Genomic DNA, 26031 nt, shown 5'->3' with positions numbered 1-26031 from the left:
TATGTATTTTGTGTATATATATATTTAGTTGGCGTATACATAGATATATAGACAACAATATATCACATACATGTCTGTGTGAATGTTTATATATATATGTGTGTGTGTCTATACATATACACGTACTTTTAGTTTTAGAGAAAACGTTAGCGAATTACAAATTACAGATGATCACTATTTTGGTGTTGACCGGTTGTGCCAGATAGAAGGCAAAACCCCAGGGGGCTGTGGGACAGTGGGCCACTTTCACTTCTGAAGAGGTCGAGTGAGCCTTATCACATCAAGTCCTAAAAGTGGCACTTAAGTCTAGCACACAGGCAAATTATTGTCCTAGATACCTCTCTAGCTTTAAAGTATTGGAGTGTATGATATTTGCTTATATCTAAATTTAAGTTGTTAAAAGATTATCCTGGACCTTTAAAAAAAAAAAAATCTTGTGTGTGATAAATTACCAAACTCCTTCAGAGAGGTCCCTTTTCTCTCTGTACACTCGCTCGGTTGTAGCAATATGCGGCTTCTTTTAGCAGGACAGCCTTTTGCTCCCTTCGGTCCCGCCTCAATTTTATTTAAGCAGCTGGCTGTTAAATTTATCTAAATCCTGCTACCTGCCTGTTCGTCTCCTACATAGCCTGCATGTGGCTGGAAATAGCCAGTTGCGACTGCCACTGAAACTTTTTCGTTTGCCTGCAGGCAAATGGTTAGAGCGGCCTTTAGGCTCAGCATTTGCCAGCTTCAATGATATTAAAGTGTGTAGTGCCTTGGCCTTCCTTCGGTCACAATAAGAATTCTGTTATTCAATCTGGCTCTGTCTTACCATATCCTGGCCAGCCAGCTGTGCAATGGCTATTGGTACACTCATGGCTAGGGAACCAGAGTGATGGAAAGAGTACCTAGCCCCGCGAGAGACTGCTCTCTAGTCAAAGTCTAGTTGCAGAAAAAGTCTTGTGCATTTTCCTACTTGCCGCTTGTAACTCTCCATTCACACACCCATTAAAATGGCAGTGTTGGCGCCTAGTGTTACACAGTGCCCATGCTTGCAAATGTTGAAAGTCCAGCTCACTCTTGAAGGAACCAGCTGCATTAACCAATTGGCAGCCTTCGTTTCGTGTAAAATGAATCTATAGGACTCTACTCCCTGAGGCCTGTTTCGATGCAATATTATCATCCATGCTCTCAATTGACGGTTACCGTCTTGGGCCTTGTGATTGCAACTTCCCGCACGCTACGAGTTGCTGCAACCTATATCGTCTTCGAATTGGTGTTGTTTCTTTACTTATATTTTTCCACATGACCATTTGTAAAGCACTCGGATACCCGCATGGGTCATGTTCGGCTCCATTAAGCTTTATAAATAAATAAATATTAGTTTGAATGCTTGAAGCTCCTCCCTTCCTGGGATTCTAACGGAAAAAGGTCATAGGAAGGTCAGAAGAAAGTGGAGCCTACTCCCGTCGAGAGACATATTTAGAGTTCTTATTTAATGTTCTGTGTGTCTCATTGCCTTTGGCTGTTGTAAGTCATTTCATAATGTGGCTTATTGTAACAATGTCATTTGTGAAATGTGTATGTATGGAAAAAAAAACTTCAAATGTCACCTTATCACCGTCTCAGAAGAAAAGCAACCAGTCCACGCAACACTTAGACCTCCACGTCCTTGTGTTTGTTTCATGTCTACGTGTTGAATTGCCATGTGTTGTCACTACAGATTTAACTTTGTCTGTTTTTCGTCCTTGTATTGCTCCAATCAGAGTCTAAGTGCAGTTCCGCTGGTGGATATTGACCCCACACCTGCTATGAGAGTGACTTTAGCAGAGGTACCCATGCTCATCTGTCGCTGCCTGCACTGGTCGCACTGGGGTGTGTGCATGCTCATCGTGGTGGTGGTGGTGGTGTTCTCCATGGTGGAGGTTGTCTTTCATCGCTCTCAGCTAACATATATCTGTGATAGCAGTCTTATTTTTAGGTGGTCTTAAGATGAAGTCTGGGGTGTTAATCTCACTTTCACCTTCTCGCTTTCTCAGTCATCTGTTTCCTTGCACAACATCTGCGTCAAATCAGGTTTTAATTAATCAGGCAGAACTCCTTGCTGTTTTGACCTACTTTGGCTCTCCGTGGGGGTGGAAGTGAAGCGAGGTGGCCATAGGGATCCCTCACGTATGCAGTAAAGCCTCCACATTCAGTTTTATTTCCCTGTTCCTGTGTTGCCTCGGGGAAACATCTGACCAACCATGTTTTCGAGTCATGCTGTGATGTGGAAGCTTTCAGGGAAAAAGTATGTTGGTGCTGGCACGCACCAGAGAAATTCTTGGGCTTCTTGTCAAACATTTTCAGAGCAAAGGGAATGTTCGTACTGTTTTCTTAGTCTTGTATGTCAGTTATGATATGGGTGTTGTAAGGTGCCAAACATGCCTCCAGGTTATACAGACCACAGCTAATGGTGTTAAAAATGTACATGTAAACGTCCTGTTTTTACATGGTCTTTCATAATAGAATCGTCGATATTTCTTACCACAAAAAATCTTAGCAGATAAAATAACTGAACTTGTGGACAACTTCAGTGTAAAGTACATTTGAGTAACTAGAATTCCTCAGTTATTCCTGAGTTTGTGGTTGGTAATTTAAATCCAAACAGAAATTGGCGATTGATGATAGGGTACCGTTCAGTTTTTTTAGTTTTTTTTTAAACAAAGGTTTTTACTCAAGTACACATTGTTTTTCCACCACAGATGTTGCACTAAATGAACTCCTTGAGCATCACTGTTAACTACCCGAAGAGTAATGAAAATTGATTCACTCCTTTGCATTGTAACAATTGAATAGCTCTGTAACAACACGTGTTCATATAGCGGCATTGCACTGGATTATCACAGTTTTAAGACAGTAGGTACCCTGTTTGAAAGGATTAAGCTTTATAATGGATACAACCTGGTGCCTCCAGGGACTGAGTAGGGATCCCTACCCTCAAGCAGATAGTTGTAGGCATGAGGATATGCAGCCTACACTGTGGGGGAACAACTCTGGGCATGGGCCTGTAAAAAGAATGAGAATATGTGACCCTAACACGGTACGTTTTGTTCAATCCAGCAATTTAGAACAACTCTGTTAACCTCCACCAAATACCACTCCATGTATTATTCAACAGACATTTATTACGCTGCCTATGGGGAGCTTAAGCAGGTTAGGTGTATACAAGGTTGACTCTACACCATATTGTACTCATTTCATAACGGTGTATTTTTGCCTGAACGTGCACAGACCCTGTTGGAACTAAAACACAATTTGAGTATTGTCACTGCCCCCGCCCCTCCCATCCAGTGTGCACTCTTGGAAAAGTACCCTAACTGCTGGAGCCCGCAATCGAACTTGCTGATCGTGGTGGTGTGTTGTGTAGCTACCCATCTCCTGCGGCGTCAGTGATAGTTCGTAAAGTCTAATTTGATTGGTAGTCAGGAAGCCGGTACACAAGATTTGGGCACTCCACTCCATCCCACCCTCTTGGGTGATGATGACTGTGCGAGCTGGTGCGACGCTGAATGGAAGTCTGCTTGCAGGGCCAGCATGCATTTTCCAAATAAAACTGCAAACTAGAACTGCTTCCTGGAACTCTTTAACAGCCCCCGGAATGGAAATGGGTACGAGCTATCAGAGTATCTAGGGGCATGGCCCGCTATCCCCAAGCCCCAACTTCCTTACCCTCTGGGTTGTTTCCCTACAGCTCTCTTGGTCTTCAAGCTGTGGTGGAGGGAAGATCGAAAGCCTTGCAGCCTCTCTCCAACTCTCTCAAAATATATATATAGAAAAGCACACATTTGAGGTGAGCAAATTTAGAGCGTTGTTGGTGTTGAGGGTGCTCTATACAAGAGCTGTTTTCCACCTAAACTTCAGAACTACCCAGAGTTCTCTGCTTCTTTTTTGCATAATTTGTGTCACTCTATTAATTAATTAATTAATTATGTGCTTATATAGCGCTGGAATCACTCCCGAAGGGGTACCTCCGCGCTTCGACCGCTGCGAAACCCTTCCTGGCTTCCCTGAGAGATGGTCCCTTAATGGGTATCTCCAGGGTGAGACCAGGCATCCCCGGCGGTCTGGTGGGGCCGTTAGTGAAGATGAGGCAAGCTAGTGCCCAGAGTTGCCGAGTGTGATCGCTGATCAGAGTGGGCACCGAGGCGAGAGAATTATCGAGTCCGCTGACCCTGGTCCAGAAACCTGCCGCGTCGGGAATCGAACCCTGGTCCCGGGCCGTCCTCTGCTCTCGGGTCTGCCGCCTCTAACCAGTGAGCCACACTACTCCACACACTCTATGCCTGAAAGGGTTTTGTTTTGACTTATACTGGGTGCTCCCGTGTGTCTGGACAAATCTATACCTCTCTGAAGAGCTCTAATGAGAGCAAAACACATGTCAGTGGTTGCTTTTATTCGTTTCAGGTTGGCTTGGTTGGTATTTTACCAATTCAAAAGCTGTACTACTGTGCCTGGAGTGGTAAAAGGCTTTGGTCATTTTACAGCTCGGCATGGAATAGTACTGTGCTAATTCTATGCTTAAAGACTTTGGTGTAGAAACGGCAAAAGACTTTGTCCCCTTCTATCTCGGCGTGAATGGCACTGTGCTAATCCTATGCTTAAAGATTTTGATAGAAAAGCAGACTTTTGAGGTGAGCAGATCTAGAGTGTCGCTGGTGTTGAGGGTGCTCTATACTGGAGATGCTTTCCACCTAAACTTGAGAACTACCCTGAGTTCTCTGCTTCTTTTTTGCATAATTTATGCGTCACTCTATGCATGAAAGGGTATTGTTTTGAGATGTGTATGTGGGTGTGTATATATATATATATATATATATATATATATATATATATATGTACTCGAACAGTCAGTCCTGAACTTCCAGATAACTGGCGACCAGAGACAAGAGACCAAACGAATCCCAAAGTTGAGGCAAACAAGATTTATTCAGACAAATTCAGCAGCGCAGCGGACTGACGCGTTTCGGGCGGATGCCCTTGATCACAATAGAAATTTACCCAAAATGCCTTGTTTTTCAATGCGTTTGTGCACCCCATGTGATGAATAAACATAGACGAAATACTACATGGTAAGTCCCAATGCAGAGGCGGGTTATTTCAAATTGAATATTACCAGTTGACAAAATCATGAAGAAATTCAATATATATACTGTGAATAAATTCTTAAACAGTTAGTAATGTCACAACAGGACCTCTCTACGCGGAGAAGTATGAGTCGCACGCCTCACGCTGATTACTTGTTTTATTTCATTTTCAACACTGACAGGCTTTTGTTCCGATGCATTTCGGTCAAAACATTGACCTTTTTCACAGGTTAGCCACGGCATCTCTGGGCTGCAGATTACACCAAACAAACCAATTGCTTAATTTGTAATGTTTGCCCCCTAGTGGGCGCCTCAGTGGGCCGCAGGTTTTTTTGGGGGCATGCTGGTATTTGTGGTGCAAAAACAGTCCTCAATTATTTCCCTCCAGTGGGTGATGCCGAATATTTCACTGCATATGATTTAAACATCACCGTTGCTCCCTCGCATCCCACTTTCAAGGTGCTGGAGTCCATTACCAAAGTTCGGTCCTTGGCGGCGCCTGCTACCCCATGGCTTTCGCCTTCCAATATATATCTATCTCAGGGCCAACTGGATAATAAACGCACCTTAGCAGCAAGCTGGCTTGGAGAGGCGAACTGGTCAGTGGCCTCTTAGGCTCGAGGGAGGAAACAGTACAGCAAACTTTATCTTGTCTGTAAAATCCAAAATTGCTTCCACACAAGTTCATTGTAAATTGAGCACTTTAACACCTTTTTCACGTGAAAAACTACGTTATCCACAATGCAATGCATTTCACAGTTAAGTTTTTTTCACTGTGCACTAAAATAAAAGTAGGCTCGTGTTAGAGCTCAACACCCGTGTGACCAAGCCTTCGGCTGAAAGCGAAACGCGTTGGGTTAGGACGAGTATGCTGGAAATAAAGCAGTTGGTCTAAATTGAAAATTACCTGAGTGAGTGCCTCCTTACCGGTTTCCAGCCGGTTCTTGTGTGTCAAATTACGACTGGTTCTGTCGTCCAAGGAGGGCACCACGCTACAACTAAGAGCGCCGGCGTTCTACATAGAACCAAAACACGAGATATATATATATATATATATATATATATATATATATATATATCTCAGGGCCAACTGGATAATAAACGCACCTTAGCAGCAAGCTGGCTTGGAGAGGCGAACTGGTCAGTGGCCTCTTAGGCTCGAGGGAGGAAACAGTACAGCAAACTGTGAGGACATCAGCCATGAGGATACAGAGCCCCTGCTCCTTTCCTCATAATAGTCCCTTTCGAATATCCCAGAGGCTTTTGAGAGAGCATCCAATTTGCCGCTCACTTAGGGGGAGGGGTGTAGGGGGCAATGAATTTCCCAAACTTTGCATGTTGAACTCCTTCCAAAAACTGCCCAACCCACCATGGACTGGCATGATAATGTTATCCACACCACCTGACTCTGGGGAGCAATGGTCTGGTGCCTATCCTGTTTCCCTATCTATAAACAGGGTGGTGAGGTATGCAGCCGAGTCCTATGTGAGGCTTTGCCCACTGTCCGGTGTGCCTGGAGAGCTGGGTTTAGTTAGCAGCCCGCCAAGGAGCCTACATTGTGGTTAAACTCCCCCTATTTGAGGGACCCCACCTAATCCTTCCTAACTGTGTGCTTTACATCCAAGCTTCCTAGATTGCCCAAGAGCAAGAAGGTCAAACACTGGGGCTCCATTTCCTGATTCTGGCGCTATGGGACTGCCCACCTACGGCCATGAGCCTCTCTCTCACAAACAAATTTGCTACCTTAATACTCTATATTGTGGTGGGTGGAGCGGGGCAGGTGATCACAATTGTGGAACACACTTCCATTATCCATAAAGAACTATACAACACTTCTTTCCTTTAGAAAGGCATTGAAACCAGTTTTTTCTCGATCTAAACCTATTTTCCTCATCTCTGGCATCCTCCTCTGCTGCAGCGCCTAGACGCCCCCGGGCATTCGAGCACTATATACATTTTAAATTCATTTAAATTCATTCATCATTGAGGCTCCCAGTGATTGGATTATCCTGCTCCTAATTTGAGCCATCATCGATCGGGAAATCCTCACATCCGTCCCTTTTATTTTCCCAAGTACTGGTCAAGCTCTGTTTCCTTGTTTGCCACCACTAACTCCCGAGTGGTGGTGGTGTATCCAAAATGGCGAGGATCTTAGTCACTCCTCCTGCTCCTCCTCCCTATAATCCTTACTCCAACATCCTATCCATGTTAAACCCCCACATGTAATGAAGTATTCCCGCCATATCCTCCCCAGAGAGAGCCCATTGGTTTCTCTTATCTGCTCTCCCTGCTGTAAAAACCCCCATTGTAGTGAGTTTGCACTTTTAAGTGAAAAGTATTTTCCAAAACCTGTTACATACAGAAAATCCCTAAGTGTTTTAGTGTTTAAAAGTTATGTAGTAGAACGGGTCACATTATCATGTATTATTAGAATTGATGAAAAGCTGTGTGTGTAATTATGGGCACGTTTTGTTAGTGTATTCTCAGAAAGTATCGAAAGCCAGAAGTGGCTTTGTCGACATCTCCTACAGATACCAACAAGAAGTTGATGTCCGTTTACTGATTAAGAAACTCCATTTCCAGCTGACCCTGTTTTTGTGGAAATCATCTTAATGTTTTTCCTCACTTAGTATTATTTTCCACCTTCTCTTTGATTAACGTTACATGTTCAGGATGTTTTGATAGAATTTATCAAGTGTTAGCAAATTTTGAGGAAATCTCACATTTAATGCTTTAAGAATGCGTTTTAGTTATCAACTGCTTCATTATTTTCGTTCGCTTACATGACCAGTCACTGCTTCCTTCTCAATCTCCGCTCCTTCCAAACAAATGATACTATGTCAAGGTTTAGTAGATAAGAATAAAATCCTAAGGTGTTTTTTACACATCAAAACTAGAATGAAAACAAATCAATGTGCAGTTCAAGGTCTGAAAAACATGCTTTGCATTGAACTGATAGATTAGACTGGGGACCTTGACACATCTTTGTTATTTTATTCTAAGTATTTTTTAAATCACTTTATAAGAGAAAGTCACAGAAAGGAGGGAGTGAAGGCCTAAGCAACATGCAGCTGCTCTTTATTAAAGTGCTACACAAGTAAGACTGTTACTCTTTCATGCTGCCTCTTCCCAGTTCTCACAATCGTATTTCCCTGGTGCTTAAACAACATTATGCGCCATGTTGATTTGGAGGTCTCCCGACACACTTTACTTCGCCATTGGTATGCCCGAGTCCTCGACATATCTTTGCCAGCTCAGGGTGCAAAAAAAATCCTCAATTTTGTGCAGGGCATCTCCCCAGCTTCCCCATTCTTACCCTCCCCTAACCCCCAGAATGGTGTCAAGGAGTGTGCTGTACCCATTCTTACCAACCCCACTTCTCCTAAATGCCCTTCTGTAGGTGCAGTAGGGTCAAGCATAGGTATTTCTGATCGTCCCATATTGAGTGAAGATGACTTGGGAACGCTGATCTGTTGAAATTCAGCGCCCAGCCCCTTCCTATTTTCCTGCTCACAATGGACCAGCAGGATGGACAGGCCATTCAGCCCAACCTTCAGAAACTTTGTCTCTATGCTTGGTGGTTGAGCACGGTTATGTAGAGAGGCAGGTGTCCGCGTGGCTGCCTGAAAGCCTGCTGCAATTTAGTCTATCCAAGCTGCTAGTCAAAGTTTATTCCCTGCTGTGCAGTAAATTACCAAGATTAAACCTCCTCCAGCCTTGGCTCTGATGTCCTATGCTTTCTCTTGCCCTATAGCAGGGTTCTACAAAGTCGTTCCTGGAGGGCCGGATCCATGCCAGAATATTGCGTATCCCCATTTAGATAGAGGTAGTCATCTTAAAATCTGGCATCTAGCTGCTTTGTCCTCTTTTGTGTGTCTTTCTGATCAACCCTTCAGTTTAGGTTGATCCTAGTGGTGCTCTTTCTAAAAGGTTTGTTAGACTTTGTTCCTCACACTCCTATTTGTTTATCCAAAGTGAGATTTGAATTTGGTTGTAACCTTCCTACAGTGTCACCGTTTGAACCTGTGCACGCTTTTGTTTGCTTGCTCAGAAGTTTGTATTCTTGATGGCAGTAACTTTGGCCGCTAGGGTTGGTGAATTACAGGCTCCCTCAATCTGGCAAACATACACTGTTTTCTGTTTAGAGTAGCTGTTACTTTGTTCATTTCCAAGGACCAAGTCTGCCTTTCACATCAGGCAGTTCATCACTTTTTCACACTTCTTTCCTCCTCCTTACCTCACCACGGAGAGGAGATTCCATAGACTGGAGTCCAAATGCGCTGTATCTTCTTGTGTTGACTTCTAATGACAAGACTGGGTAACTATCAGCGCTTTGTGTTGTTGCGGGAGACCTGAGAAGCAAGGCAGTCACCAAATGTGAAATGCCATGTTGTGTTACTTTGTCTGCTAGCCTTAGTCAAGAAAGATTATCCTGCTGGCATTTGTGCAAAATCCACGAGGGCCATCGAAGTTTCTTCTGCCATTACTAAGGGTTTCCCTGTGGCTGTTTGTCAGGCACTCATTTTTTTTTTTTTTTTTAACAAAGTTCATTGCATTTTGTTAAGACATAACGGGCCATATGTATCGAGGCATTTTCTCGTTTGCAAACAGGCAGAATTCTCAGAATCGGCCCGTTTGCGAATTGGAAAAAGCTTTTTGGGATGTATCATCCCAAAAGGCCATCTTAAAATAGAGAATTGCAAAATTTACGATTCTCTATTTTGCGAATGCAATTAGGAATTGCAAATTGAGATTCCTTAAATGCAATTCTGGAAGCACCAGAAATGTGCTATTTGGCCTTAAGGAATTGCAAATTACCATAAACTTCAAGTTGGTTGTTATTTGCGATTTTTTTCTAAAAAAGAACTTTTTTGATTTTTTAAAAGTGCCATATGTCGCACATACATGCCCTCAGGGCATGTATGTGCGCAAAATGTGCACACATGCATATTTCATAGGTGCAACAGGGTGTCCTTTTGGCACCCTTGCAACCTTGAAATTGCATTCTAAATTTCCGATTCTCTAATTGGTAATTGCAAATTGAGAATGTCTTCCCATTCATTCCTATGGGCCTCCTAGCCCATAGGAATGAATCTGGAGGTTTTCCTTATTTACGAATCTCAATTTGCGATTCGAAAATGAGGAATATGTAGGATTCCCAAAATTTTTAGCAAATCCTACATACATTGCATTTTGCGATTCTCTCATTGCGATTCGCTAAAAATCGCAATTTGAGAATTGCAAAACTCTTTTTTGATACATATGGCCCGACATTTCGTACAGCAATGACTGGCACAGGAAAACAGCGATGAAGCAAAAAACATTACAAAGATCCCCAGTCAAGTCATACATATTACAGGGCATGTCACAACATTGCAAAGAAAAAAACAATGAACTCCCCCCCCCCCCCCCCCTCCCAACCTATGGTCATGTCACCTAAGCTATGAAATACAAATATGCAGAAGTGCATTCGAGGGGATATGCAAACGATATGAACATGCGGGAGGGTGACAGCATGTCTGAACAGTCAGAGGACAGAGAGGGGACCCAGCTAAGCCACTACCATAAAGAGCATCCAATAGAGTACCCTCAGCAACATCAACAGAGTCAAGGAGCGCAAGGGGGTCGCCAACAAAGCAGCACCTGCTCCGGGAGTGTCAGAGAATGCTCAGGTCAGATAGTCAGGTGCCATGTCCTGCGCTTCAAACCCCTCTAAAAGAGCATCCCATTTCAGGGAAATGGGTTTTTTGGGGAGGCTACGATACTCCTCTTAACGAAGAGCATCACTCTCCGCAAGCCCCCAGTGGGCCACCTCATCTCGCGATATATTTAACCTCGGGGCTATCGGGGATTCCCAGGTTCATGTTATGAGCCTTTTCGCCAACAATAAGGCCAAATCTGCAAATCTCAGTGACACCTCAGAACCGCGTGGGCCGTGAATGGAAACCAAGAGGACACCGTGCCGGTGTGTCCTACTGAGCCAACCCCGTAACATCCGATAAGGCCAGTGCCACTCCAGCACTGAGAGAAATGGTGACGAGTCCAGGGTATGCGGATGAGGCCGGTCTCTAAAGCCTTACATGGGGTCAGCTGAAGGAGGCGGTAGGGAACATCTTGGCAAGCTTACGTGGTGTCAGATACGCCCTTTGCAGAATAGAAAACCGAATACATTAAAATCTAGAATTACAAGAGACTCGTTTGGGATATTCAAGTATACGTGCCCAGTCTTTTTCCGGTATTTCCCAAACCAGGTCTGTTTCCAATTCAGCTTTAAAGGAGTCAGCGACCCCTCCTGGTGTGCCTGAAGCCCATGATAAAACCAGCAAAAAAGTTGACTTCCATTCCCCATCGTGTTCACCGCCTGAAGTAAATCATGTGTGCCGGGATGTTTGGTACCCAGTTAGTCAGGTAGTCCCTGATGTATACCTTTGTCAAACATTACTGCCTCAAAGCACATCCAAGAAGTGATGGATGCTTTGCCCAGGCTGTGTTGCATCATTTCTTTGGTTAACCATTTCCTGGGAGGGTATTTACTCATTCTTCAAATGAAGAATCTGCAGGATTCAGTATCCATCAGGAGAATACCTTAGTTGCAGTGTTGTCACAACTAGGGTGGATGGCACCACAATTGAGTATGTTTGGTTCCCCCAGGCTGGGCTGGAGAGATATTGTTGGAGAAACCTTTTCTGGATTAAGTCTGGTGCTCGAAGAATTCTCATGAAATTGGTAATCTACAGGGAGATTTAGAATTCACCAGAAATTGCCAAATATAGGTCATTTTTAGGTCTCGGCAACGAGAACTATTGTCGCCTAGTAAGCTAGCAAGGGACTACAGAGAGGTGGACTAGCCGACCAGGGTCTGTGGACGCGCACAAAGGCAGGCAGGCAGGCAGGCATGCGCCAGACACACAGACAGACAGACAGACAGACACACGCACGCACGCATGCATGCACACACACACACACACACACACACACTCTCACACTCTCTCTCTCTCTCTGCCGCCCCCCCCACTCACCGGGCTCTTTCCCTCCGCATCGGGTCAGTCACGGCAGAAGGCAGACTCGTGTCTTCTCCGGCGATCTTCAGCTGATGTGCACGCCCACGCTGCGTCGTGCGCGCCCACCACGCTGTATCGCGCCCGTTGATCCTCAGCTTGTTTACAATAGCGATCGTTTCTTCCGCTAGCACTCCGTGGCATCTCAGACGCACAGCAGGTAGCATTAGCACCTCTTGTTTTAAAATGCGTTTATCTAGGACGGACACGTTTACTGGTTGCTTGTTTTTTTACCCTCCTCCTGCTTTAATTCAGCCGCTTCAAAGCCGAGCCAGTGACAGTCTGGTGTCTGGCAGCAGCGAGGATTGGATGCAGCAGGCAAGCCGGGGCTGGATACTTTCTTGGTTGTTTGGTTTTGTTTCCTCTGCTGGGAGTTTGGCGAGCAGTGAGCACGTTAGGGATTGTTTCTGCAGCAGGAGTAGCCCCAGAGAGGTAAGCGGCGCCCGCCTGCCTTCTCTGCACACACTCACTGAGACAGCGCCTGCACTGCCTTTTACTCCCTTCCAGGATGGTTGGGAATCATCTCTCCTGATCTTTTACAAGCACCAGTATATCTTCTTTCAGAGGCGTGTGGCGAAGCACCTCTCGATCCACATAGGCTTCAACTTGGCATCCAAATGTCTATATGTACATATATATTCCGCACACTTCTTGTTTTGATGTCTATTCCAAGGAAGATTCCTCAAGTCATTATGGAGCTGTGTAGCAATAAATATAAATGTCCATGCAAGAGTGTTAAGCTTGTATAATGATTTGTGAATTAAGATGTTTTACTACAGCTGTGCTTACTGCAATGATCCGCGATGTCAGTGCAGGTCTGCGCTGTACTATGTACCCAGACTGCATATGCATATATGCAGCATTTTTGTGCATATGCTGTAAACGTGTGGTCAATGTTTAATGCAGTAGTTGCATACATTCTGTATTTTCGCAATGTGTATGCTGCATGAAGTAGCAGATGTTATTTGCAGCAGTGTCTGCATACCATGTTATTTGTCTGATGCTGCGTGCACTGACTGGACGCTTCTTCAGGTCAGTGAGTATTTTCCTGATCTGAGGTTGAGTGCTCGCTGTGGGTTTACTAGTCAGCTGTTGCATTCCATTTTAGCGTTTGAGATTGTGTAGTGGTTTTGCATTTGCTCTTTACGAAGATCTGACATGCAGTCGGTACTTTTTTGAAAGAGCACGCCGAAAATGCCTCTAAATATCAGATATTCAATCTAATAAAATATTGGTTTATTGACACATCTAAAAGCATACCCATATTTCTATGTTTACACCATGCGTTCTATAAGCAGTCTGTTATTGCAATCGGCTGTTGTATGCGTTAGGTATGATGAAGAGGATGCTATTTATTTATTGTAAATTGGATAATTCTTCCCGTAGTTACTGCACGCTGCTGAATGTATAGGTGCTCCCAGTCAGATGTTATGCATTTTATTTTTTTGTTTCAGATGTTCCATGCACTGCACGATTTTATTTCTATTTTGAATGCTATTTTCTTTTCTGGTCGTGCATTTATTTTGTGCTGTGGGCGTTTTCTAGCGCGAGCAATGCTTGCACTGGCTGTGGTTAGAGCGGACATGGCATGCATTTCTAGTGTGAGTAGTGAGTAGTGAGTGCAGAGTAGTGAGTGCAGAGTGAGTGTGCATAGTGAGTGTGCAGAGTGCAGAGTGCAAAGTGCAGAGTGTGAAGTGTGTGTGTGCGTAGGATGAGCAGTGTGTGAGCGTGCAGGGTTTACAGTCTGTGAGCGTGTAGGGTGAGCAGTCTGTGAGCGTGTAGGGTGAGCAGTGTGTGAGCGTGCAGGGTGAACAATGTGTGAGCGTGCAGGGTGAACAGTTTGTGAGTGTGCAAGGTGAACAGTTTGTGAGTGTGCAGGGTGAACAGTTTGTGAGTGTACAGGCTGAACAATTCCAATCCAAACCACATTACACACCACATGCATACACTCCATAATACATGGCTAAAAGACATTGCCATTTACAATGCCATTAGCTCTAACTCAAATAAATCCGAGACCTATTGCATTTCCAATGCTTGTTTCATCCTGTATCTATAATTATATGCAACACACAAGACATTACATTTCTCTCAGAATAAATAAACATTAGTTGTCTACATGCATGCTGCATTTCAGTACCACCAATACATTTCAGATGCTCTTTCCGTAATAAATTTGCATCTTGAATTAAATGTAATATCACACTTTTTTCATTAACTATATTATGTAGTGACCAATCCATTGCATTGTTCATCATATGTCGAACTAGACTCTGGTTTCAGGAAACTGACTTTTCAGATGGCTGCTTGGCACACATGTTTATCTTCTAGCAGTGAGATCAGAGGCTCATTTAGGGCCATCCATCGCACATTGTTGTTGTAATGCAAATTCAGTGCTAATTTATGGAAGCAATTGTGGCCATTTATTAAGTCCATTGCAATCCATCGTCATTCGTCTTGCTCTGACCTGATTTGTTCCTGTCTGCATGGATATTATTCAGCCTTCCGACAAGGGGGTGGACATAAGGAAGACGGAACAAGACGGATATTTCTCCAAGACATCATTCCCTTGGTACAATTGCTGCTTTTCTTTGCCAGCTGATCATTTTATCTTTCCAAGACATGAATTGTGAGGCTGTCGTCGCGCCATGCCATTGGTGCCCGTGGTCTCTGGCAGCTTCTTTGAGAAGGTTCTTCCTCCTGTTTCTCGGCACCATTATTGTATAATAGTATCCCACCTGGTTCTTATTAGTGTGCGGAGCAGATTCTAATATGCGGTACAAAAGGGGGTGGTGGTGGTGGACGGAGCATCTGAACCAATCAAACACTCACACCCAGTCAACAGATCTGGGTTAATCCATCACCGTTCCTTAGCCCACTCTGCCACCCCAGTTCAGACATGGCCATATGCAAATCAGTCTGACCCTGTGCCTCATGGGAACAGTCCAGCCCGAACTGCCGAGCCATGTCTTCCCTGGACCGGAAACAAGCTTCCGAGGACCGGTTTCTGGCATTTCAGCCGTCTTCAGCCCGGCTTGCTTGAATCCAGTGGCCAGGGGGTGAAAGAAGGGAATGCAAATCCTTGTGGCACCCCTGGGGCACCTACTGTAATGTGGGCTGTGTCCAAGTTGCTACTCCATCTTCTGGCGATCAGTACGCGTAGGGAGCTGGACCTTTTTTTAACCTATTCAGCAAAGCCATGTTTCACAGCCGTCACACTCTGAGATAAATCTGTCACTGACTGGGTGAGAACCTTCACATTTGACCACCAGCTTTGTCCTCTTTCCTGATTCTTATTTATTTGGGGGGGGGCATTCCCTGCTCCTCTGAACTCCAAACTTATCGTTGTGAGAAAATGCTCCGGCTGCAAAGAGCATATCCCCGAGTCAAAAGTGACCGGAAGCTCGTCTGTCGCTGACCCTGGCGAACTGAGGCCTCCTTCCTGTTTTCAGCTCTGCTCAGCAGAGGCGGATTATGGTCTGGGCAAAGTGGGCTCTGCCCAGGGCGCCCGCTGTTCACGGTGATAGGTCTGGATGTTATCTGTACAGACCTGCCCTGATGTCCCTGAATGATTCTTAAACACAAATTGATTTAAATACTATTTTCCAAAACATATTTTTAATATGAGTGATGTGTGGGAGTTTTTTTTACAGATATTTCAACACCAGGCAACATCCTTAAACATTTTCCTTTTAGATCAAAAGAAGACCTCGGTGGCAGAGAATTGCAATAATACTAGTGAGCTGCTGTTATTTTACAATATTGAAGACACACATCACTATCCCTGAATATTAGATATAAATGAATACATTTAGAATTTGGACCAGTGTGCCTGTGCAGTGTCGGTCACATGGACAATCGGGGCGTGAAAAAGCAGAAATGTGATCAAAAATGCAAAGTTGTTCCTAACAGGGGCCCCTAAAAATATTGGTGTCCCAGGGCCCCCAAAACCCGTAAGATGATCTGCTGCTCAGTTGTATATATATATATATATATATATATATATATATATATATATATATTTTACGTATGATGTCATCTCAACGCGCATAATCAGTGGCGTCGCATGGACGGGACCACGAGCGATTGCCCGGCCGCAAAATTCTTGGCGGCTCAGAGACATTCTTAGGGGCGCAAAATTTTAAAAGAACAGTCAAAGGATACTTGACTTGGAAGGCGGGTGTACATTAGATTGTGGTGTGCATGGGGGAGGGGGGGAGACTACAAAACCACTTCCAAAATTAAAAAAAAACAATCTTCTCTTTAAACATTGATTTGTGTGGAATATTTATTGAAACATACAGTGGGGTGGACCATCCCTAAAAATTTAGACCATGTATTCCTTGGAATCCAATCACTCCTAAATTATCTGAAAATGCCACAAGTGCGTAGGGCGTCTGAATTGTGCCACCATGTTTGCTGGTCTTTTGAAATGGCCTATGGAAGCTGTTTGAACCATGCTACCAATCAGTAATGTATATGAGCCCAGTAACATGTGTGATCAATGTTAGCTTTTCAACGCCCCACTAATTCTGGACTATGTTTGCATTCTTCGATAATTGAGGCGCTAATAAGTTGATTTTGACATTCCCATCCGTACCACGTTCTTGCCAAAAGTGTTAAAGTAAAAAGTGATTAATAGGTTCAGTTCCAGTCGTTGAGAAATCTCTCATTTCCATCTGTTGGAAGAATTCAAATTTAAATTCATTTAAAGTGCACCTAAACACATGGCGTCCAGGTGCACAGGAGCACCCTCCTCCTATACTGTAGGATCAAGGAAAGGATTTTTGCTCGTTTCTTAGAGCACTTGAAGCCTGGACTCTGCCCCACTAAGATAGTAGTTAATTCCAAAACTAGCAGCCTGAATAGTTTCAACCCCCATCAAGTTCTTCTAAAAAGACCAAGAACATACTAGGCTGGCACAGGCTGGTCTCTGAACGTGTACCAGGCGTGTTCCACATAAATCTATCAACCCAGTGTTGTGGACCGCCTTCCTACCTGGCTTCACATGTGTGCACCAGTGCTGCAAAACACTGTCCTAGGTTTAATAGGGAGCTAGTGAACAGACTGCAAGGTGGGTGAAAGAATCTTCAGTCTTTACTATCCCTGGCACCATTCCTGTTGTGTGACTTTTAAGCCTGGTGATCTGTTTCGGGGAGCCTGGTAAGTAATCTGTTAGAGGAGTCCAGTCAGAACCTCTCAATGGCACACCAAATGCCCAGTCTTGTTCCTCTAGGTATGGCAACGTTTAGCCATCATTTGAATAAAAGTACAGTTTTTCATAAGGGAGTATACCTGTTCTATAATGGACTATTGTTGGTCCTAGGTGACGTCATGGTTTTTCCTTCTTGTCTGGCCAGTGAATACATAACTCTGATAAACCAAACGTTTTGGTAGTTGAATACCCCCTGGCCAAAGAGGAGACCCTCAAAGTAACCCTACATTGTTTAAATAAAGTGGTTTAAAAAGTTGTAGAGTCTGTGCATCCTTTTCAGGATTTGCGGTTTGCCAACACCAAAAATGATGCCCGCAGTCCACGATACCTGTCTAAGTGCACAAACCTATGAACCATCAAGTTGTCAGGGTACCACAAATCTCGAAAATGATCTTTCTGTAGACAGGGCACAATTCATACTGCAAACTCAGGGCAAGCTTCACCAACCTATTCCTCATCATTGAGGGATTCGCTTTCATGACTTCGGAACCACCAGCCCCCGGAAGGATAGGCATAGGTCCGAGAAGCGTGGTTTCTGTTTGTGGTTCTTGGGTATGAAGCATGCCCTGGTTCGCAGTACCAAACTAGGTTTTGTGAATAAAATAAGAAATTTTAAAGTCTGGCATGTTCAGAGGACAAGCTATGTGGTCAACCCCTATCCGCAGTAGAGGTTACCTGCTGGCAGCATGTTGAGCGTAGGGCCTGGACTGTGCACTGCAAGGGCTGGTCATCTGCAGGGTGTTGGGCTCAGGGTCTGGCCAAACGCTAGCTGCCTCTCACTTGGAGATCTGTACATTTCTTACGCGTGTGCTGCACTCTTGTGTACTTCTCTCTCCATGCTCCGTGTTGCTCTCTCCCTTGTGGTGGTCTTCCACAACCCTGTGTTGCTCTCTCACATGTTTGCTTCTCCTTCCTGCCACACTGTTGCTTTCACCCTTGTATGCTGTGTGCTCTTGCCTGCTTCTCCCCATGTACAGATTTCCTCTTTCCATTGTGTGCTTCTCCCCCACCACCCCTTGTTACTCTCTGCCTCCTGCACTGCTTTTCTTATCCTCCCCAACACCTGCTCTTCAGGTCCTGGCTATTGCTTTTTAATCATAATTTAACCTGGCCAACAGGCCACAAATCTAAGCAGTAAACCTTTTTTTTTTTATACCGAACAATCACCGTTTTCAGGGAGACCACCTTGTCTGAGCATGTCATGCAGTTTAGTAAGTCTCTACAATGCTTGTTTAGTGCACTTGTTACGTCCTTAAGTCAGGGTTGGATTTTTTCAGGTTGGCGTTTCTTGCGATTCTGTTCCAGTTGCACGAACAGGTAATTAACGGGGATATAAGATAAAGCCCAGTCTAACGTAGAATCCTTTGAGTAGGTTTCTAAGGTCACACATTAATTGAGTTACATTATATAGATTGAAGGCCCCTGGTTAATGACCTGGTCAGTTCAGGGATTGATCTGATCGGTCTTTTAGCTATGATCAAAAGTTACCCAGTTAAATAAGGCCACTCTGAAAGTCTCTCCCCAAGGAAGTGCCTAGAGAACTACTACATGTACTTGACGGTCCTACACCAACTTTACAAGTGGCTGCTTCAAAAAATCAAAAAACCCAAGTTAGCCAGTGAGATATGTTTAGTAGAAAGAGATTCTTATGTCACTAATGCCACCTCACACCCCATCCCTGTTAATACAACTTAAGCTTTATTGCTCATGTAACTTAATATTGTCAGGAACAGCCAAATTACTTTTACCCATGTTTTTGTTACTGCTAGAAAGTTTGTGTATCCCTTTACAGTAGACCATGCCGACTGTTCGCAAGAGACTCTGCATTTACAAATGACAAACATACAAACTCTGTTTTATGATAGTGAGAAAGCAAAGTCGATGTAAGTAAATCAAGTAGCTTTAGTGCCTTCTGTCTTCGGTGTGCCTACGTTAGTTGCTGGGCTGGAGTGTGTGGCCCTTCATTTGAGATCAGTCATTTAGAGGACCCCTACTCAGACCAAGGCCAGTGAATACCTATGAGATATGGGCGACTCAGGGGCCCGCATCACATTCTGCAGTGGACCCCATTATTTCGCACTGTCCCACTGAGAAGACTGGATTCTATAGGATCATGCCCTAGAGTGCCATACGAAGTATCAAAGTCCCTATGCTCAGGCGAAAGGATATGAAACAGATCTTTACCACAGACAGCAATGCGAGTGGGGGAAGGGCGCGGTCTGAGCGATAGTAGAAATAGCTGAAGGGCTAGTAGTTTCATCATTTACTCCATGATTGCGCAGAGGATGAGAATACTGTCCGCAGCAGTGTCCACAATACTTACATTTGGAGCCTCACTCACAAGTATCCAGGGTACTGTTAAGATAAATCCTGGTATTCATTATTAGCAATAGCAGCTACCACCCAACCAGACCGCGTGTTGGTGGTGGGTTTGGTCTTGGCTATACGACTACACGTGCATAGGGCTGTATAGGAGTAAGCTACTGTGATTCTGCACTGGCACCACTCACTTACCACGGTGACACTCCACTGCAGAAGGGTGCCGCATGACCAGTTGCAAGAATCATGTAGGCCCTCGAACAGGAAAAACATGGCTGCTGGAGTTCCACGCCGATGCTAGATCCCTCTGCTTTGTGTCGCCACAATGTGATGTGGCACTGATGCACCACATAATACTGCTTTGTGGAGGTGGGTGTTGGCTTCCATGGCTTATGGCGACTTGTGATGGCATCCTTAACTCTGTGAGCCCAAGTCAGGCAACTTACTGTTTGACGTACCATACCAACCACCTGCCAATCAAAATAAGACACCCCATGCATCACCAGACAAGTAATACAAATATGTAATTTTAATCAAAGATAACAAAATAAATACATAACAAAATGAAAGAGTGGTGATGGGTCCTTGCCTTCGTATTTAGTGTATTCCTCATTTGTTGCTTAAATCTCTCCATTAGATATTGGCGTTAATTTGTTGCTGTGAGTCGTGAGAGTGAGGAAGGGGGATGAACGCTAAGCCTATGGTTTTACGTGATTAATCTATAAAGGAGCACAATATGGATCAAGTGCTCATTACCTCTCACCTTGCGAATTTTCCAGGAAGGGCCGTGTTTCCTAAAGGCTGTTTTCTAATCCGTCCCTGTAGCAAAATCACTTAACGAATTAGGTTCTGGCTGGGGTTCCTGTTGTGGAAGAATCGCTGAGGTAATTTCTAAGAACTAGGTTGATATATTTACAGTACTCCAGTGACATATGTGCTGTAAATATTTGTGTTGGATTTTGTTATGCTTGAGTGCTTACTTTGTTTGAGTTCTGCTGAAGCCTTGTCGCAGTGTAACTGAGGAGGCAGTTGTTCAAATGCAGTGCCTGTTGTAGTTTCACACAGGTTGCTTACACAAGTGATGTTCAGTGTCATCCATCCACCTACCTTAGATTAACACAACAAACCTCATTCATCACAGTTGGAAGGGACCAGACATCTGTGGGAAAAGCTATTAATAGAGGGAAAACTTTGTGTTTTTCATGTGTTGAAACTTGTTCAGCACAAAGTTTGCGGATAAGCGACTGAGCACTTTATGTACTTGCAATACAGGAACCCAATATGAAGGGTCCAGAGACCTGGTTGGTGTTTTGTGGTTACTGCTTACTAAGTCAGTGTGTACCAAATTATGTAAGAAAGAAAAATTTCTTTCTAGAGTCCCCTCACTCACCGGGGTTGCCCCACGGTGACATGCTTCATCATTGGGGCCGTCCCAGTTCTCTACGAAAAGGGGCGTGCTGCGACAAGGCGACTACGCTGGAGCACTGGTTCTGTGAGATGACTATGTGTGGTGTAAGTGTGGTGATGGTGGAGTGGGTGTGAAATTAAAAATACCGTGCTAGTGGGCCTCAACAATTTATTTTGCTCCTAGTGTGGTATAGAATTAAAAAGGGGTAACACTGTATTCTAACTTTAATTGAGCTAGATCAGTGTTATGGTCGACATGTTTCAAGCTCCCCCAAGCTTTTCATCAGGACCATACAGGGTCCAGCCCTGTATTTCCACTCCTATATTCAAATGAACAAAGTGTTTTTTTTAAAAGTAAATATTAATTATTTATGCTGTACGCTGTTAATAATAAAACATGCGTGTTTTTCTGTACATACGGTTTGTAATCTACTCGAAATGATAAACGAGTGTTTGGTTACACTCCATGGTCTTAGGCAAGGGCAGGATCGCCTCGTGGAAACATTGTTCCTATCGGCAAACCCGCTCGGTACTACCTGATAACTCCTCACCTGACCGCATACAGTATGCGGTCGGGTGAGGAGTTATCAGGTAGTACCGAGCGGGTTTGCCGATAGGAACAATGTTTCCACGAGGCGATCCTGCCCTTGCCTAAGACCATGGAGTGTAACCAAACACTCGTTTATCATTTCGAGTAGATTACAAACCGTATGTACAGAAAAACACGCATGTTTTATTATTAACAGCGTACAGCATAAATAATTAATATTTACTTTTAAAAAAAACACTTTGTTCATTTGAATATAGGAGTGGAAATACAGGGCTGGACCCTGTATGGTCCTGATGAAAAGCTTGGGGGAGCTTGAAACATGTCGACCATAACACTGATCTAGCTCAATTAAAGTTAGAATACAGTGTTACCCCTTTTTAATTCTATACCACACTAGGAGCAAAATAAATTGTTGAGGCCCACTAGCACGGTATTTTTAATTTCACACCCACTCCACCATCACCACACATAGTCATCTCACAGAACCAGTGCTCCAGCGTAGTCGCCTTGTCGCAGCACGCCCCTTTTCGTAGAGAACTGGGATGGCCCCAATGATGAAGCATGTCACCGTGGGGCAACCCCGGTGAGTGAGGGGACTCTAGAAAGAAATTTTTCTTTCTTACATAATTTGGTACACACTGACTTAGTAAGCAGTAACCACAAAACACCAACCAGGTCTCTGGACCCTTCATATTGGGTTCCTGTATTGCATATACTGACTGGAGGCCGACCTGGTTTGGCCTAACCTCCTTCTCCCTCCATTTTTTTGTTCTTGCACTGTATGTACTTGACAGGTATCAGAGGAAGTGGGCGATTCAAGATGGTGAACATAACTAAAGGGTGGAAATGGAGTTATCTTCAAGTTCAGCCCAGTGGGCAATAAGAGACAGGAAGTTTCATACCTGGGTGGATGCATGTATCCGCTTGCCACCTGAAACCAATTTGTCCCCTCTGGCCTAATTGAGGAATACACCATCAGGGTACATTGATGTCTGCTTAATGGCCACTAATTCTTTAACCATGGCCAGAAGTGTTAAAACCAAATATCGAGAAAAATCATAGTGCACAAAATATATCCCAGCCCCCTGTCTCACCCTTCCATTCATCCTCTCTCCCCGCCCCCCATAAGTTCCTATATTTCTGTCTGTATTGAGAACTTGTACAGGATGATTTACAATATCACATAGGCTAATGGCTTGTTGAATGGAAAGAGGTCTTGAACAAAGAATGCAAGCCTCAAAACACAGTGATCACTAGTACAAGGTAAAACATTGAGTGATTGCTATTGACTGGTAAAACATTGGCTGATCGCTATTAGCTGGTAAAATATTGAGTTATTGCTATTAGCTGGAAAATCATTAATTGATCGCTATTAGTTGGTTAAATATTGAGTGATCGCTATTAGCTGGTTAAACATTGAGTGATCACTATTAGATGGTAAATCATTGAGCGATTGCTAACAGCTGGTGAAAACATTGAGCAATCACTATTAGCTAGTTAAACATTCAGTGATCACTGTTCGCTGTTTAAACATTGAGCGATCGCTATTGTGTGGTAAAACATTGAGTGCTCACTATCAGTTTTAAAAACACTGAGTGATAGCTATTCGCTGGTAAAATACTGTGCGATCGCTATTAGTTGGTAAAACATTGAGCAATCACGATTCGCTATTAAAACAATTAGCAATCGCTGTTAGTTGGTAAAACATAGAGCCATCGCTATTGCTGGTAAAAGATCGAGCAATCGCTATTAGCTGGTAAAACTTCAAGCAATCGCTATTAGCTGGTAAAAGATCGAGCAATCGCTATTAGCTGGTAAAAGATCGAGCAATCGCTATTGGCTGGTAAAAGATTGAGCAATCGCTATTAGCTGGTAAAACTTCAAGCAATCGCTATTAGCTGGTAAAAGATTGAGCAATCGCTATTGGCTGGTAAAACATCGAGCGATCGATATTAGCTGGTAAACTTTGAGTGATTACTGTTAGCTGGTAAGATATCCAAATATACATCATAATAGGGTGCTGAAGTCTACTGCAACCTTGAGGCTAAGGGAAAGATATTTTTTTAGCGTGGACCATACAAACTGTGTGTTGGCTTAAGAAATAAAACTACAAGCATGAGGTGTAGTTCAAGGCGCTTCCATGCAGATTGCTTTGATGAGGACATGCCACTGACACGGCTCAAATGTTTGAGGGTAGACGGAGAGTAGAATAACTCTGTTATAAGCAAAACACCACCCGCTATAGAAGCTGCTTTTTCTGGACAATTCTGTGTGCTTGGAGATCACTTGAATGGTAAAGGAGGCCAGGAGCGGCAAACCTGCAAGCAGTAGGGTCAGCAAATCCAGCATCCTGAGCACGGCTGGATTCCCTGGCAGAAATACTCAAACCAGCCCCACTTTGTAGCAGGCTGTGACTACAATGAATTCCTGGAGACATGGTGGGTGCAAGGCAATTCTTGCAGCCCTGAAAGCTGCCCCTGGCTTTAACCTCACTGGGATAACGCCAGGGTGGCAGAATTGTCACTGCAGTCCTGCTCCTGAGAGGACGGGTTCTGGCAGAGGGCTTGATGCATAAGGCTGCAGGGTTGGGTCAGCCCTTTGGGGGATGAAAGGCTTGGGAAGTGGCAGTAACAGTGTTCACTTTTTTAGGTCTCAGCTAGCCGCGCGGAAGCGCGTCTCCGCCGAGAACCTATTGCTGCCATGTCTGCTTCCCAGGAGACAATCCTGGCCACGCACATGGCGATTTGAAACTGCCACGCGCACGCGAACGCGCGCTGTGGCCAGGCGCTGTCTCCTGGGAAGCTCGAAACACCACACACATGCGCATACACACAGACACACACACAAGCGCCCATGCACGCACGCACATACATACAGAGACACCCCCCCCCACACATACACACACACACAAGTGCACCAAGGCCCCCCCCCGCCGCCGTCACCGTCGCACACATACACACACACATACACACACACACACACACACACACACACACACACACGTGCACCAAGCCCCCCCAGCCCTTTTGAACTTACCTGGCCAATCTCGGGGGACTCTGCTCTCAGCACGCGGCACGCAACCTCCTGCTGGCGCGGCCCCGGGGCTCTCCACCACTCACAGGAGCCCCGGGGCGCGAGACGCATTGACTCCGCCTGCCTCCTCTTCCGGTCCGGACGCGGCCCCGCCCCCGTCACAGGCGACCTTGCCTGACTTCCGGTGCGGCCGCAGAGGGATTCCGGGGCATTTTCTGTTGCTCCCCCTCCCCCCTTTTGCTCCTGCTGCTTGTTTCTGACTGTGCTCGAGGGCTCGCTCCTCAGTGACCGAGAGAGTGCTCCGCGCTGCGCCACGACAGGTAGCTCCCGAGGGGCCATTGACTCCACATGTACTTGAGGTTTAAATTGAGAGCGTTGCTGTTGTTAGTGCTCCGGGATAAAGACACATGTCGGGCGCGCTCACGACGCAGGCTCTCCGGTATTTGCTCTGTTAAATAAACAGCTTTCCCTGCAAATGGATTAATTATGGCTACATTGACAAAGAAAATACCAAATTGATTCAGTTTTAAAATCTTGTTTTATTATACCGATCGCGAAAGCGATCGCTTTCAGTGCTGCTTGTTATGTGTGTGAGAGAATGAACATGTCTACCAAATAAGCATCTTCCTCACCATTTTCTTTGCACCCTAATCAGCACGCTGCCCATACCCAGACCCGCCCATTTACAGCAGGCTCTGATTAAACACCCATTAGGTGGCCGTGTATTATGAAACTACCACAACATGTCTGCAGATGAACTGGTGTGTCCGCTTGTATCAGCCGCTTGCTTGACTCTGCATTATTGGACCAGCACTTAGATCTGCCCACCTGCCACAGCCCAGGAGCCCCAGCAAACATGCCAAACGGAGGTCACGGAGCTAAACCTCAATATGTCTCCCGTGTTTCTGCTCCAAGGCGCATTGCACCACGCTCAGCATCACCTGTCAGTACCAGCACGTGGAGTCATCCAGTTATCAAGTCACATGACCACCAGCTGCATAGTAAAAATACCTGTGTTTAACCGAATGCCCCAAACTTGTCTTCCACACTGTGTGGTCTCTGTCCCTGTCCGTTTGTCATGCCACTTCACTTGGAAGTAGAGCACCAGCACTTAGAGCCGTCCAGGTGGCACGGACCCTATTGTGTGTGCAAGTTTGCCTGATTTTTGGCGACCTCCTCCGGTATGATATATTCTGACAACCTTCCTATTACATGAGCAATCCCACTGCAGGCACATGTTTATGTATTCACCTGTGCAGCCTTTTGGTGCATGGCGGCAGCGCAGCTGCAGTGAGTGCCCCTCGCCCATTCTCCCACACATTGAATGAGTGCCCCGCGCCC

General features: G+C 44.8%; 1 protein-coding gene across 7 annotated transcripts in view; it reads left to right on the top strand.

Moving 5' to 3' along the window:
* Positions 1-26031, top strand: part of FCHSD2 (FCH and double SH3 domains 2) — a 502468-nt gene that overhangs the window by 396111 nt on the left and 80326 nt on the right. For 3 of the 7 annotated variants that reach the window (XM_078658543.1, XM_078658541.1, XM_078658545.1), the window contains one exon: positions 1749-1814. The exons of the other annotated variants lie outside the window; for them this stretch is intronic. In XM_078658543.1, coding sequence (XP_078514669.1) covers positions 1749-1814 — 66 coding nt within the window. The remainder of the gene's footprint in view (positions 1-1748; positions 1815-26031) is intronic. 7 annotated transcript variants of the gene reach the window in all.

This window comes from Lissotriton helveticus, chromosome 8, assembly GCF_964261635.1.
Source record: "Lissotriton helveticus chromosome 8, aLisHel1.1, whole genome shotgun sequence".
NCBI lineage: Eukaryota > Metazoa > Chordata > Amphibia > Caudata > Salamandridae > Lissotriton > Lissotriton helveticus.
This window is presented reverse-complemented; position numbering and strand designations above follow the sequence as displayed.